Here is a 15,510-nt window from a genome sequence, read left to right on the forward strand (position 1 = left end):
GGCAACAGTACCAGACACTGAGACGTTCATGTTAATTTTTCACTTTAACTTTCCACTCAATTTATTATGCTGATATAAGTTTTAATGAAAAATCATTTCCACTGGTGGTCTCATGCTTTTTGACCTCCCTCCATATTTACATGGAATTTTTATCATGATAAATGAATGTAATTTTTTGGATAAACGTGTGCTTGTACACTTTGTTCTGGAAAAACATATTTCACCTTGTGTTGCGCCAAGTAGCATATTTGCAGCATGTGTTGGATTTACTCCTGTGAGTCATTGCACATCTTGGAAGTTTGTTCATGGCCACTGAACTGAACAGATCCATTTTGTTCCCTTAGTACAACCATTTTTTTTTTTTCACGGCCGCTTCTGAAGAGTGAAAAGTGCAAAAGTGATGCACAGTTTCACCCCACTGGGGTATAGAAACACAGGCAGCCTTTGCAATGCTCACTTGAAAAGTCAAACAAATAATCTAAATAAGCTACTGTTAGATGCCTTTGATGCTTTCATAAATGTATTTTTAATGTTTGTTGTTTTTGTAATAAAGATAACGATAAGAAGACACGCAGGCATTCAAACTTTGGAAAAAGACTATTTATGGCACTCAGACAGGTATGCTTTATATGCAAATGACATCATATCAAAAAAAAAAAAAAACTAGATACAGTTATATTATTTGTTCTTCAGACATTCCTTATGAAAAAAAGTATCAGCTGTGTGTGCAAAGTGATCTAAATTTAGTTTTCGAACACTGAAAATGTGTACAATTTCCAATTTACTGATGAAGCCACATTAAGAACTCGATATATCTCTGGGATTGAACCATTTTAAACCATCTTTAAAGGTCCCGTTCTTCGTGATCCCATGTTTCAAACTTTAGTTAGTGTGTAATGTTGTTGTTAGAGTATAAATAATATCTGTAAAATTATAAAGCTCATAGTTCAATGCCAAGCGAGATATTTTATTTAACAGAAGTAGCCTACATCGAACGGCCCGTTTGGACTACATCCGGCAGAACAGTTTTGTGACTAACGTCCGCGGTCCGCCCACAGGAATACTCCCTCAACTCCCTCAACTTGCGCACTTCTTGTAACTTACTGTGTTTACTCAGATCTTACGGTGATTTTCTGAAGTAAAACTGACGCTTCATCTTTTGTGTGATGTACAATGAACTTTATTAAATTCATCAGTATATGTTTGATCATTATTCGGACCTGGTCCCAAACAACAGACTTGTGGGCTATTAACAAATAATGGATACATACAAGCAGATGACACCTACGTTATAATAACCGTAATTAAACTACTAAACCAGTTCCATCCAGCACTCTGACTCTGTAGGCATTATTTTCCGACTCAAAATGAACACCGTTACTGAGAGTATATTATGATATTTTATATTAGAGTATATTACTGAGAGTATATTATATATTATGATTATTTCATGAGATGAAATTTTCCTGAGAGACTGAAGCTCAGCCCCCTGTGCCAGCAGCAGCAGCTTATTTGCATTTAAAGGGCACACACTAAAACAGCGCGTATTTCTGAGCCCCAAAAATGACAATTTAAACATGCTGTAAAAATTATCTGTGGGGTATTTTGAGTTGAAACTTCACATATACATTCTGGGGACATCAGAGACTTATTTTACATCTTGTGAAAAGGGGCATAATATGAAAATATTAAAAGGAATGTTTGTTAAGAACCAGAATCTAAAAGGATATTGAGATACCTTTAATATAGGCTACTTTTTGAGCAGGCCAGGCATGCAAACTTGAGACAAAAAAAAAAAAAAAGAAAAGAAAAGAAAAAGAAAACGGAAGAAGTGCTTTCTCACATTTTTGAACTGTTATAACTGATATAATGCAACAAAGATGGCTAAAGTCAACAGATTTTATTAATATACCAAAAATAAAATGTTGATGCAGAACAACTTTCCATCTAAAGTATTATTTTTACCCCCCTTCAATTTGGCTCCAATTCTGGGAAAACATTGTCATTTTGACGCCCCTCTACAAAACACTTGATTAGTTGGTAAATATAAATCCATGACATTTAATAGTTTGTCTTTAATCACTATTTATGTTTGTCTTTCTACAGAAAATATATGAACCCAAATGAGATATTTGAGCTGGGAACCTCTGGTTGATTTTTTTTTTTTTTTTTTACATTTTCAACATTCTTTATTGTATAATGTTGCTGTTCGAGCTCAAAAGGGAGTTATTCTCTATATCAGTAAGAATTCCCTGAAATGCCTTGTTTGTTGTCTTGTATTTTTATTTATTTTTTTATTTTTCTGGGAATGATCACATCACAATATTCCTCATTGAAAAAATCCCACCCAAGACATACACAAAAAAGAGGGTTGGTTGGACCTGGTTGAGTTGCATTAGTGGTAGGCCTATGTTGAAAATTTTGGTTATTGTTATACAACAGTTGCGGCTGCTGGTCTTTCAAAGAGGGGAGGCTCATTTTCGGCCGGCATCATAAACATGTTCCATTTATTTATACGTAAATTCTGCTCTAAGTTCCTTAAAGAAAATGCTCTGTGACCCTGTCGTACCAACTAAGTGTCTTTTCCAGTGACTCTCAATGGCCAGCAGGGGGAAATGTGGGAATTAGGTTAAACTGAAACAAGGAATGTGGTGTATAATTGTGTGAAATGTATGAAGAAAATTGGCTAGCAATTTCGCCGAGCAAATACTAAGAAATAGGTTGCAGCAGTTTGCCATACTTGCAAAATCAGCGATGGGACTCGAATAATTTCAGTGTCAGCGACTTTTAATAGTACAAAATCGCTGTCAATCAAAAGGAGATGCAGTCTTTCAACAGACCCTCCAGTCACAACCACTCCCCCATTCACCCCCAGAGACACTGAGCGTCCGTGGGTGGGACATAATCGCAAGATTTATCCCATGAACGTCTAGTTTTGAAGTACTGAAAAAAAACTGTTCAAAGTAGCCCCATTGAATTCAATGGAAACAAAACGTCAATAGGCTTCGACAGGGCAGGGCACTGTGATGCTACAGGAATGTATGAGAAGGAAATCGAGTCAGCCAATCTGCTATAAGTAGCTGACTCTGAACAAACTCGTCTTCGAGATGAATGTGTTCAAACACATTTTTAGTCAATTATATTAGCACAATAGTACATATTTGACCATACATTTTTTGACCATTTCAGTCATAAAGAAATTCCCACTGCAACAACGACATAACTCGCTGCTTAACAACTGAGCATCATTGAAGAAATCAGCTAGTCACGACTGTTTCCCGTAATCATCTGAGAACTAATTATGTTTTTTCTCAGTTATTTTGCTTAATTACTGAAAAAATGATATATGTATGTATTATAAATGAAAGTCATAGTTCGTACTGATTGTCAGCTTGCTTATATGGCTCAAGATAAATATTTAATGAGTCCACGTCATACAAACAAGAAACTAAGAGCTGTCGTTCAAACCACACAACTTTGCATTTCAGTTTGAATCTTCATTTGAACTATTGTTTCGGGAAACAGTAACTCATTGAATGCTCATGACAGTACTTGCAACCATAGTTGGCTAACAATGCTTTTGGGAAACGCACCCCTGAGCGGTACAAACAGACCTTGGAAGTGAGGTTCTACAATAATGTAAAATATGTGAAAAATAATGTTTTGAACATTCAAACATGAAAACATTATTGGAGACCTCAAAAACTAAGTCAAGGCTTTGTACAAGGGGATTATATGGCCTATATGGCATTATAAAGTAATAACAATACTTATTATTATTATAAAGAGAAAAAAACACACAAATTTTTGTTATGCAAATATGTATTTAATGTATTTAAAATGGTTATTCCATTAGAAAATAAATTAAGGGATTAACTTTGTATCTGTCGTAATTGAATGGATTGTGAAATTTGGGTGTTGCTTACCAAAATGGAGCCAGCTGATTGGAGGGGAGTGGATGAAAAGTGAAGAGGGATTAATGATCTCAACCAGCAAGGAAAGTTCTTTCAATCATGCACAAAAAGAAAAGAAATGTGTATTAAGTAAATATGGACAATATTTGTTTTATTCAGAATGATTTATAAAACTGTATTGTTATCATTAGTTATTGGCCTTGGTGTGAACTGGTAGTAAGGGAATTAAATTAGAAAGGGAATTATGATAACCCTTCTTTTGCTCTGTTTGTCCTCCTAACTCCTGTCCTTTCTCTGACTCCCACAGATACTAAAAAAGACCAGCTTGTATATTCAGGAGCAAAACGAGAAGGTCTATGCACCCAGAGGTTTGCTCCTCACAGACCCCATCGAGAGAGGTATGAGAGTGGTATCCTTTGTAAACAGTCCGGGATGGTTTTCAGTCTTGTGTTATGCTTTCTGGCACTGCCACAAACAGCTGAGCATGATCTAGTTGTGATCTTTGATTCAGTTTGTTTGCTGGAAAGACTTTGTTCTTTTAGCTGTCACTTCAAGCTAAGATTTTACATTTTACATTTGTTCATTTTAGCTGACGCTTTTATCCAAAGCGACTTACAATTGCTATATATGTCAGAGGTTGCACGCCTATGGAGCAATAGGGGTTAAGTATCTTGCTCAGGGACACATTGGTGTCTCACAGTGGATTCGAACCCAGGTCTCTCACACCAAAGGTATGTGTCTTTTCCACTGCGTCATCACCACCCCTGATACTTTCTCATGACCATGTTTTCCTTTCATTTCTAATTTTCAAAAACAACAATGATGTCAGTCATCACTGTTGTGATTGTGTGCAAAGTGGGAAGTCACACTTTCATAAGAGTTACATACTATAGAAATGATATAACTTCACCTTCAGTTGTTCAGCAGAGGTGACACTTTGATATGTTGATATAAAGCAGAGAGGAAAATCTCCTTTATTTTGTAGACATTTCTTTCCATTTTCCAGGACCATGGTTGTAGCTAGGAAACTGTGTGAGACCAAAAAAGCTGCCTGAGGCCAGACCTGATTGGAAACACTGTGTCTGTGTGATTAAAGAATAAGGAAAGTTTGTCAAGACAAACAACTTAAAGTGTTTGACAGCTGGAGTTTGAAGATTCATATTTTAAGCCAAACTGAACATCCGTCAGTGGGATTTTTTTGGGATAACATTTCAAACCGATATAAACAAAAAGGAAAATAATATTATCAAAAAGGGAACAATCTAGTTTTGTTGCATCACAGCAAACTGATTGCTTCCAGTGCACATTTAACCCTAATGGTGTCATTAATGAAATGTGTCCTAATTAAATATTACTTGAGATGTATTTGTAATAACTCAAATATTTACATTATTTTAACTTTTTTTTTTTTATGAAATGTGTCCTAATTAAATATTTCTTGAGTTGTATTTGTAATAACTCAAATATCTACATTATTTTAACTTTTTTTTTTAACTAATTTAATAACTCATAATAATTAAGTACAAAATTGAGGCTGGAATTCATATAAGCCCTTCTTCTAAAATAAGGGTGACACTAGTTACACTACCATTTCTAAAGTTTGGGCAAGTAAGTTAATTTCTTCTTTTTTTTAATAGTCAAACAAATGAATACATTAATTCAGAAATGATGCATTTAATTGATTGAAAGTCAACTTTATCAAAGTATCTTAATGCAAAAAAAAAATATTCCCTTTCGGTGTTACTCTGAGTTACGTCGGATGACAACGAATGGGGTTTTGATTAGAAAGCCTATGAACTTCGAGTATTACAAAATGAGCCAATGGCAAATAAATGTATGTTTTTACTTCGGAGCCAAGAGTATGCTTCACTCCCAAAGTCATCCTGAGATGTTCTCTTCCTCTTCAAGACGAGCGCACATTCCCTGCGAACTGTGCAGTGATCTTTGTTGCTTTCTGTGTTTGGGCTCAGAGCATATATTCTTCATTCCGACGCAACTTGGGAGTGACAATGAAAGTGAACGTCTCAGTTACATATGAAGAGCTCTTTTCCAAAACGCTATAAATCCATTTCAATAGTTTTCAGGAAAACTACATTTTTTACCTAGACCCACACATTTTGTGAATATTCAAATTATCCTGTTTAAATGTTTTATTGGTTCAGTCTGAACATTTTGAACAATAATTATTAAATCAAACAACAATATTGTTAATGATAATTTAAAAGTTAATTTAATTTTTTTCCAAAACGCTATAAATCCATCCATTTTTTTTATCATTTTTAGTAAAGTCATTTTTAGTAAAGAGTCAAACCTCAAACAAATAGTACCAATTTCAACATATGCATGAAAAAAAACGAATTATTAAAAATGATCAATTTATCATAACGATATTCAAAAAAGGGATGGGCACCCCTCCATCACATGCACACACACACAGGCTACATAACATGTGAGCAAAGCGGAGCAGCATGATGCTTAAATATAAGTTAAAAAAAACAAAAAACAAAATAATCATAAAATATACGTTTCACATTTGTTTTTAATAATATTACATTACTTATTTTTATTATTTCATCTATGTTGAGTAGGCTATGAAAAGGGAACCGCATGAGATGAGTAAGATAGGATCAAAATTCAAAAGCTGCCCAATATCGGAAAATATTTGGAGTGCGTCAGACATGATTTTGACCACTTATTAAGTTTTGTTTTGTAGAAAGCTTGTAAATTTCGTTTCATATAAATTGTATCTTCATTTTAATAAATGTTTCATCGACAAATTGACTGGATTAATACATTAGAAGTAAATATCAGACAATATAATCAGGACACAGAGGCGCGCAGGTGAACCGGAGCGCGTCTCATAATATGAACCGAAACACCGCGACGCTTGCCTCACACAGGCCTGAGAACTAAGCTACAGAAAGCTTTAAATATCTACTTTTAAACAAAACAATTAAAAACTAAAATAAATTGGCAACTCTCTGCGTATGTAGGCTAATTCGAAGTATGCGTTTCTATAGGCCTATGCGCGTTCACTGCGAAGATGGCGAGTAAGCATCATCAACTTTATCTTTGTTGCTGACACTGACAGAAAACACTAGTTTATTAATAAACAATTCAAATGTTTCATGCATAATCATTTCTTTTTGCCGGTTCTTTGTGGCAAGCTTTATGCATACGTTGAAATGCGGAATAGGCAATTAAAAACGCTCATATGGTTTCTCTCCCATTTAATTAAATCAATATATGTGATTACTGATAATACAAATGGCTTAAATGATCTACTACTAGTCGACTAGAAAACTAGGACTTATTTTGAGGAATAAATGAACATAATAAACCTCTGTTCAGAGTGCCGCCGTGCTGGATTGTGTAGAGCGCTCATTGAATTTGAGGATTTATCGTGTTTAGGCTAAAAACAGGGCTGGCGCTTATCACGGCTTGGAAAGAAACTGTATCTTGCAGTACATTTTAAACAAGGAAATATAGCGATTTGGCATGAAACGTTGATGGAGCAGTGAAAGGGTTCTGTCCACAGCAGAATGACACGAAAAACTCATTTTTTTTAAAAAATGGCGTTTATCGCTTTTTGGAAAAGAGCTCTTCATATGTAACCCTCGCTCCCTGAGTAGGGAACGGAGACGTTACATCTGCCTGCCACTTCCGCTGTACTGCGAGAATCGCCTGAGCTCAGTCTTGGCTCCTCAACGAAGAAACATATCTGCACATTGCTGGCATCCTCCTTTAATACACACAAGTTGGGGCGGAGTTCCGCACACCCATTGCATTTCTTTTCCATTATCTCGTTTTGTAATAATCAAAGTTGATAGGCTTTCTAGGCAAAAACCCACTCGTCGTCATCTGACATAACGTCTCTGTTCCCTACTCAGGGAACGAAGGTTACATATGTAACAAAGACATTTTCAACATTTATAATAATATGAAATGTTTCTTGAGCAGCAAATGAGCATATTATAATGAATTCTGAAGGATTGTGTGACACTAGCTGCAGTATGTTATATAATATACAGTATAGTACAGTATATTATTATAAAATATGCATTTTGGTTTATCACATAAAAAATACTGTATGGACGATGTAAATGCGAAGACACAAACATTTTAAAAAAGCGCATAAAAAACGAATGCACTCCATTGAGGGGGAATATTTTTTTGAATCTGATAAGAAGACATGGACGTAAACTACAATGGAAACACATTTACCAAATAAATCCCTCAATGCGCAATAAAAAAAAACAAAAAAAAAAACTCATGTGACTTTTCCTCAACAGTGGATGTGTTTTGATTACTGGACTAATCAGCGGACCAGCACAGCATCTCAAATGTTGGTTGGATCATTCTGAAATGCTGGAGCCATAAAAATGTCCCAAAATAATCCTAAAAGTGTCTCACATGATTGCGTTCCCAAACACCAAGCATCCGAACACAAGATAACATGACAGCGTTTATTGCGTTTCGTCTACATTTATGATGTAGGACAAAAAGAGCCACAGTGGCTTTTCAGTCCATTTTTATTACAGACAACTTCACAACTTTGGATGAAAACATAGCTAGCGAAGACTAGAGTAAGGATGCTGAAAATTCAGCTTTGCCATAACATGTTTTAAAACTCCATTATTTCAAAATAGAAAAACGTTATTTTAATTTGTAATAGTATTTCACAATATAACTGTTTTACTGTATTTTGATCAAATGAATGTAACCTTGGAACTAGTTCTTCGACAAACACCAAATTAAAACAGATAGGTTTGTAAAACCTGTGTTTTTGTTTTAAAGCAGTTTGAAAATGATGGATTCTCAACATTATAAATCCAACCGAAATCATGGGAGTGTTTAAAATGGTGATGTTTGTTGGGTCAGTGGGAACTAGAATAATTGTTTCTAAGCAACTAACCTAATTAGATGTTGCTGCATTGGCCCTGTCAAGTATTTTGATGCATGGCTGAATACTTGTCAGTTTGTCAGGTTGCAGATATCAGGCCCAACACACAGCATGTTCCCCAATAGCCTAGTAGTTGCCTTGGCAACCCATTCCCTTTTTGATTATTATTTTGGCTTAGACTTTTTTCTTTTTTCCAGAATATGTAAAAAAAGATCATATGTAATGAAATGTCAGTGTCTTTCAAGCAACCACCGCCCGCACTTTAGGAAACAATGCTGTAAAAAGAGATCTGGGTGTGTTTCCTCTCTCTCTAGGTCTAATACAGTATATGTCAGTATTGTTGAGGTATGACAGTAAATGCACCCTTAAAAGATCATCCAGGAACATATTATTCTTGGATCCCATAATTTTGGGTGATTCCTTTTGGGAAATCTATCCAGTGGACCATCAAGTTAGCTTGGCAATCCTGGTTCTTCTCTTTCCTGCTGACTGCAGGCCCGTCTGGCTTTGGCAGGCCTTCGTCAGCTCACAGCCCTGCGGATTCCAACCAGCTGTCACCTTAGGAGCAATGGCAAAACAATAGCTGCCATTCAGTTCCTACCACAGTGACCACCAGTAACTCATCACAGGGCTTTTGTTTAGCTCACAGGAAAGACATTTTCAAGTTAAATTAAATGAAACAGTTGATTTCATTAAAAAGTTTGTAAAGAGTCGGTAAGATTGTTTCGATAATTATAGAAGAAGTGCTCACCAAGGATGCTCTTATTTTATCTAAAAACAGTAAAACAAAAGTAATATTCTGAAATATCATTGCACTGTAAAAATAAGTGTTTTCTATATTATTTTAAAATGTAACTCATTCTTGTGATGGCAAAGCTGAATTTTCAGCATCATTAATCCAGTCTTCAGTGTCACATGATCCTTCAGAAATCATTCTAATGTGCTGATTTGCTTCTCAAGGAACACATATTTTATTATCAATGTTGGTAACAGGTGTGCTGCTTAATATTTTTGTGGAAATCCCAAATCTGTTTTCTTTATTTTCAATCATTAATTTCTTTAAAAACCAAATTGACCTTACACTTTTGAACAGCTGTGCATTTATTTTAATTATCTTCTGGGAAATTAGACCAACAATATTGATGAATATATTGATCTTGAACTCATGGGCGTATTGTTTTTTTTTTGTTTTTGTTTTTTTTTTTTCAATAAAATTATAAGATTGTTATGAATTTGTGTTGACTACTATATTTTGAAAAGTGTTGTGTAATGACTTAGTGTGTGTGAGAACGAAAGTGAAGAATAAACAAGATGGATGAAGTTTGCTACTTCTGTCTCATGTGCTTTATTGCTGCTTGCCAACCCCTGCCAGACACCCCAAATTGGTGACAAGGGTTAGGCTCTTTTTTTTTTTTTGTTCTTTGTTATCGTTGGTCATGAAGATGGCTGTTGCTAACATGCCTTTCACAACTTTTTCCTTGCCTTGCCCTAGTCTTGTGCAGCCAGTCCTTCAGACCTTCAGAAGGTCATTCCATTGCAGCTTTTATTGGCCAAGGACCAATCAAGAGGACGTCTGACATAAAACAGTCAGTCTCAGTTTGTTTTGTTCTACGTCATGGTTAGGGGCATGAGAATGTAAAGTCAATGTCCCTATGACTGATTGAGTGCATCTAATAAATGATTAATTGAAGAATGTTGTGCATGTTTACTGCAATGGAGCCGCAAACTTCACATACTTTTGAAAATCCAGTGTTTAGTTAACACTAGAAGTGCCAGAATTCCAAAACTACTAGAACGGCCACAAACGGTCATTTTGACCGTTAGATTCAAAACAGTGTTGATGAATAATTTTCGTAATTATTTTTGTCAACCACATTTTTTCAAAGACGAAAACGAGACGATAACTAAATAAAAACTAGGTTTGAATGACAAAAACTATGACGAAAATGTTAGATAGTGACGATTTGCGACGCGGTCAAGGCTATAATAATAGGACTCGCAGAACTAGTGAACAGCCCATGCAGCAAAACAAACAGCGCAGGACAGGGCAGAACATCTGGATCCGCCGTGTCTGATGATAGCAGCCGTCTCTTTTTCCTTGATGTGGACTCTGACTCTGAATCACTCTCTGATGAGGAGGAAATGTTAACTTGCACCCAGGAAACGTCGCTGTCACTTTCCACCTCCGATTGTTCCCCTGCATCCGAATTATAGATAACTGTAGTCCGGTTTTATTTGCTTATTTCTGATCAACAACTAATGTAGAAATTATTATATAGCAAACACCGCTACAGAGGTGACCGGATGGACCATTCTGTTGACAGTTGAGAGAGAACACGATCAACCGCGGGATATTTAACAAAAAAATACCGCAAAATTCAGTGCGGTCAATATGACCGTCTATGGCCGAAATAGGTAAATATGTTCATTTTTTTTGTTTTGCCTTACGTTTACGTAACTTAATTTATATGAAAAGCATTTTAAATGAAAATACAGTAACCAAACTCCATCGCACACCTGCAGGTGATAGGTGCGTCAGATAATAAGACCAGCTAGTCATTCAAGCAGATAAGGAACTCCCGCACACTATCATTACTTGCACTTTTTAATAGTAGTACTCCTGACGAAGGTCGTGTGACCGAAACGTTGTGTGTGAATAAACTTGATTAAAAAGTGCAAGTAATGATAGTGTGCGGGAGTTCCTTATCTGCTTAAATGAAAATACAGACAATTTTAGGAAAAGTCAGGTACCACCAGGATTTTATTATTTTTTTCAACAAAGTTATTATAGATATAAAATTCAAAACGGTCAAAATGACCGTTGTGGCCGTTCTAGTGTTAAGCGCTCGTTGTCACAGTTGTAAATCAATAAGGGGGTTCGGCGTCACAATGGCTTTGTTTTCAGGCAGACCGTTAAAGATACATGGAGCACACATCTCCTGGAAATCCTGTAGGATTCAACCAATTAAATAACGACTTCAAAACTTCTGAAGAGTGTTTCATTTTGTGTGCCATATGCATCAGGCCTTCAGCCAGTTGGTGTGACGTCTGAGGCTGACACTAGCATTGCCCCTGTGAGCCTGCTATGGCGTTTTTGAAAATGATCTGTGGGTTACTGTTCCAACAGGGGTTGTCTGGCCATACAGAAGACGGAGAGCAGTGCAGCTTCACTGCCTCACTACAGAGGGACAACGGATTTTATACTCATTGACTGATACAGGTACGACGTAGCCTACAGTATGGACATCAGTGATGCGCGGGTCAATGTATAAACAACCCGCAACCGACCGACGTTTTCAACTACCCGCCCGCAACTCGGACCGCAAAAAAAAGTTAAAAAAATATTGTACCCGACCCGCTTCCGGACCGCATTTTTTTAAAGTAGTAAATGCTCATCGGAGCATTATTGGGCCATAGACGTGTAACAACACAGCATCGCAAGAAGACGTAGGCCTGGCCTACACATAACAAAGGCAAAGCCAGCACTTTGGTCATCATCTTTCATTATTTCAGCAAATGTCTCCCACACTTTTACTCTTTCTATTTGTGTATTTGCGGAGCTTCCACTCCCCAGTCTTTACCTTTTCTCTTGCCGCCTCCATCTCTCTGCAGACTGTAGTGATCATAGACATGGCCGGTTCGTGAACGAATCGTTCTTTTGAACCGGTTCTTTTTAGTGAACCGGTCGAACCAGTACACTAAATCGAACTGAATCGTTCGAAACAGTTCGCGTCTTGCGTCAGTGCGGATCCACAAGTTACTAAAGTTACTCACTTTCAGACAAGCCTGACAGTCGCCTCCGAATCGAAATAAATCAATATCCTGAATTATATTTTACTCCATTAAAACAGTTCACTGAACCGAGACATGTTGGTGCCACTGTTCAGAGAAGTGATGAGCACGAGCAGCTGATACTGCGTATACCGAACGCACAGGGACAGCGGTTCTCGAATCACCAGTAGGCTATAGAACCGAGAACTGTTTAGACTGAGCTTGTGTGTTATCTTCGTGCCAGTTATTCAGCCAATAATGTGTAGAGCTGTATATTTCTTCAAAAATTGTGTCTAGTACTATATTAATACAAATGTTTAATTGGCATCTTTTTTCAAATGACCCGACCGACCGCGACCCGAATATCATTAAAAACATTTTTGGATGACCCGTAACCGCGGGTGACCGCAGGCACCCGCTCATTTCGGATCAACCCGCGCATCACTGATGGACATGGATTGAAAGCCTACTTTGCGCCAAAAGCCAACATAGTAGCTGAACGCCACACATTCCGTAAACGCTGTCAGGTGCCTCACGACTCACATTTTACAGTTGTTTCATGTGTGTTCGGCACCAGTACCAGACTGATCTCATAAAGTGGAGTGTGTATGACACGCCAATTTCCATTTTTGGCATGCTATCAAGACACATAATCGCTTTTCAGCGTGTTTATGAACGCCATTGACTTAACGTTATTACTGTATATATAAATATATGACTTACCTCAACCCCGTCCCTAAACCTAACCGTCACTGGGGTTAATGGCGTTTATGACTGTTCCCTTACCATCCTAGGAAAAAAAAAGATCGCTCCCCAGATATAGATCTACTGTACATTTTGACGGCATGTACGGACACACGGAATCACTCGGACGTTAATGGCTTAGACATACACGCATACAGGCGGATACACGCGGATAGCTCAAAATACTTAGAGATAACACGCCACTTGACTCGAAAGTGGCGTGTATGTTTACGCAAAAGTCAAGTTGCCAGTACTGACTAAATAATTCATGTTGTTGATCAATTAATTGATTGTGACGTATTCAAAAGCCCAAATTCCGGTGGTTGGAAGTTTATCAGCAAAGGTTTCCCTATATGACCACTCAGTTATTGCTATGTTTTTCATTATGGACAAAGGGACACCACTCATGGAGAAGGATCTAATGTCTGCATTGCATGAGAGGATTGAAAACAATCAAGTCTTGCCTCCTAATGCCCTTCCTGTGCTTGCTTCTCCTGTGCCAGTCTTTCAGTGCACTGTTCCTGAGTCTACTGAGTTTGGATGTACTAAAAACTATACAATGCGTAAAGCTGGATGAAACCGTCACGCCTGTGCCCCATTGCCGTCTCCACTTTCTGTTTGTTATGTTGTGTCCGTGGAATTAAATCGCTTGCAAACAGCTTGGGTGATTGAAGGTATTCACACCTCTGCATGGCGTCTCCTATCGGCTGATGATTACTACCACGAGGACAGTCGTGACCTTACAGGCTTTATTACTCACAACGGACTGTTCTTTTTTTGCTGTGCCCCTTATGGATTGGCTTCAGCGCTTGTGGAATTTCAGAAGATGATGACCATCATCCTGACTGTTACCCTGGACAACATTACCATCCACAGACATGACATGCATGACAAAGCACTTTACGTGGTCTTACCATGACTAGAAGCTGCGTTTCGCTTCCTGCTGTTCTTTGGTCATACTGTATCAGCAGAGGGTCTTCTTTTTGATGAATCACATGTACAGGCAATTCAAAATGCCCCCGGTGATTATTTATCATGGTTGCCCTTTCCTGCTTTTCCTGGGGATGGTGCTGTTGCTCCAGCTCCTGCTAATGATGTTGATGAGAAATGTGTTGCTTTTCTATCTGCCGCCTGTGGTTCTCTGTCTGCTGGCAAAAGATGACTGTAAATGACAAATGACTCCTCCTTTAATTCTTAACATTATGTTATGTTATGTTTATGTTATGTTTCAACATTGCAAATTTGAACCCTTGACTATGGCCATCCAGATCGAAATCTCCATCTTCGAGGACAGTGGCTCCACCAGCTCCAGCTCTAGTGGAAGTTCTCCGACCAGTAGCACGGCTCAATGACTGGAGGAGCAGCACCAGGGGTACGGGTACAGGGGGGTCTGTACGCTCCCCAAGATCCGCATGTTGAAACATGAGAGCACCAGATTTTAAATGCTGAGTGAGAGAGAGAGAGGAAGTACAGGTACTACTCACTCACTCGCTTCTTCCAAACAACAAGCGCAAAGCCAGGAGCTTTAACTCACAAATACAACTTCCCCATCCCATTTAATTCAACCTCCTTTGCATATCCATTAAGTGACATATATAAGTTGATAAGACAGCCTCAATAATGAAATAAAGAGGGCTAGCAATGATTGGAGTGCTTTCTACAGATTTCTCACTGTGCCTTAGCTCTGGAAAATCAGGTTAAGATGGTTTTGAAACAACAGGTAGTCTAAAATGGCAATTAGCTGGGTTATACTGGCATGACCAACTGATAGCTATAGGCTAGGTCTACACTAATCTGGGTACATTTAAAAATGCATATTTTTTTTCAATGTGTGGTCCTTACGTCCACACTGAGACAGCGTTTTTTTCCCGCTTAAATAGAGCTTTCTGAAGACGCTCTGCCAAGTGGATAAATGTAAAAATGCAGTTTTCACTTTATAGTGTAAACTGTAAAATCTTGAAAATGATAGCGCATGTTTAGTCATGTGACACATATTATACTTAACCTATTGATATCTATGTTTATACCAGTGTGCCTGCTTTGTGCTATTCACTTTCACAGTGTTGCTAAAGAGAAATGCTACTTTGTACAATCTTCATATTACATTCCTGCAAAAATGACACAAAATCACTCGCAATTGCTGTCCTACAGCAAAAAATGATGGGCAGTTGTGTTTTA

At 37.5% G+C, this 15,510-nt stretch overlaps 1 protein-coding gene across 1 annotated transcript in view; it reads left to right on the forward strand.

Moving 5' to 3' along the window:
* Positions 1-15,029, forward strand: part of golga7bb (golgin A7 family, member Bb) — a 46,987-nt gene extending 31,958 nt beyond the window's left edge. The window contains exons 4-5 of the mRNA XM_039657166.2: positions 4,222-4,323; positions 14,601-15,029. Of these exons, the coding sequence (XP_039513100.2) occupies positions 4,222-4,323; positions 14,601-14,684 (186 nt within the window). The 3' untranslated portion in view covers positions 14,685-15,029. The remainder of the gene's footprint in view (positions 1-4,221; positions 4,324-14,600) is intronic.
* The last annotated feature ends 481 nt before the right edge of the window (positions 15,030-15,510 follow it).

Source organism: Pimephales promelas, chromosome 11 (assembly GCF_988280905.1).
Source record: "Pimephales promelas chromosome 11, fPimPro1.hap1.1, whole genome shotgun sequence".
Lineage (NCBI taxonomy): Eukaryota > Metazoa > Chordata > Actinopteri > Cypriniformes > Leuciscidae > Pimephales > Pimephales promelas.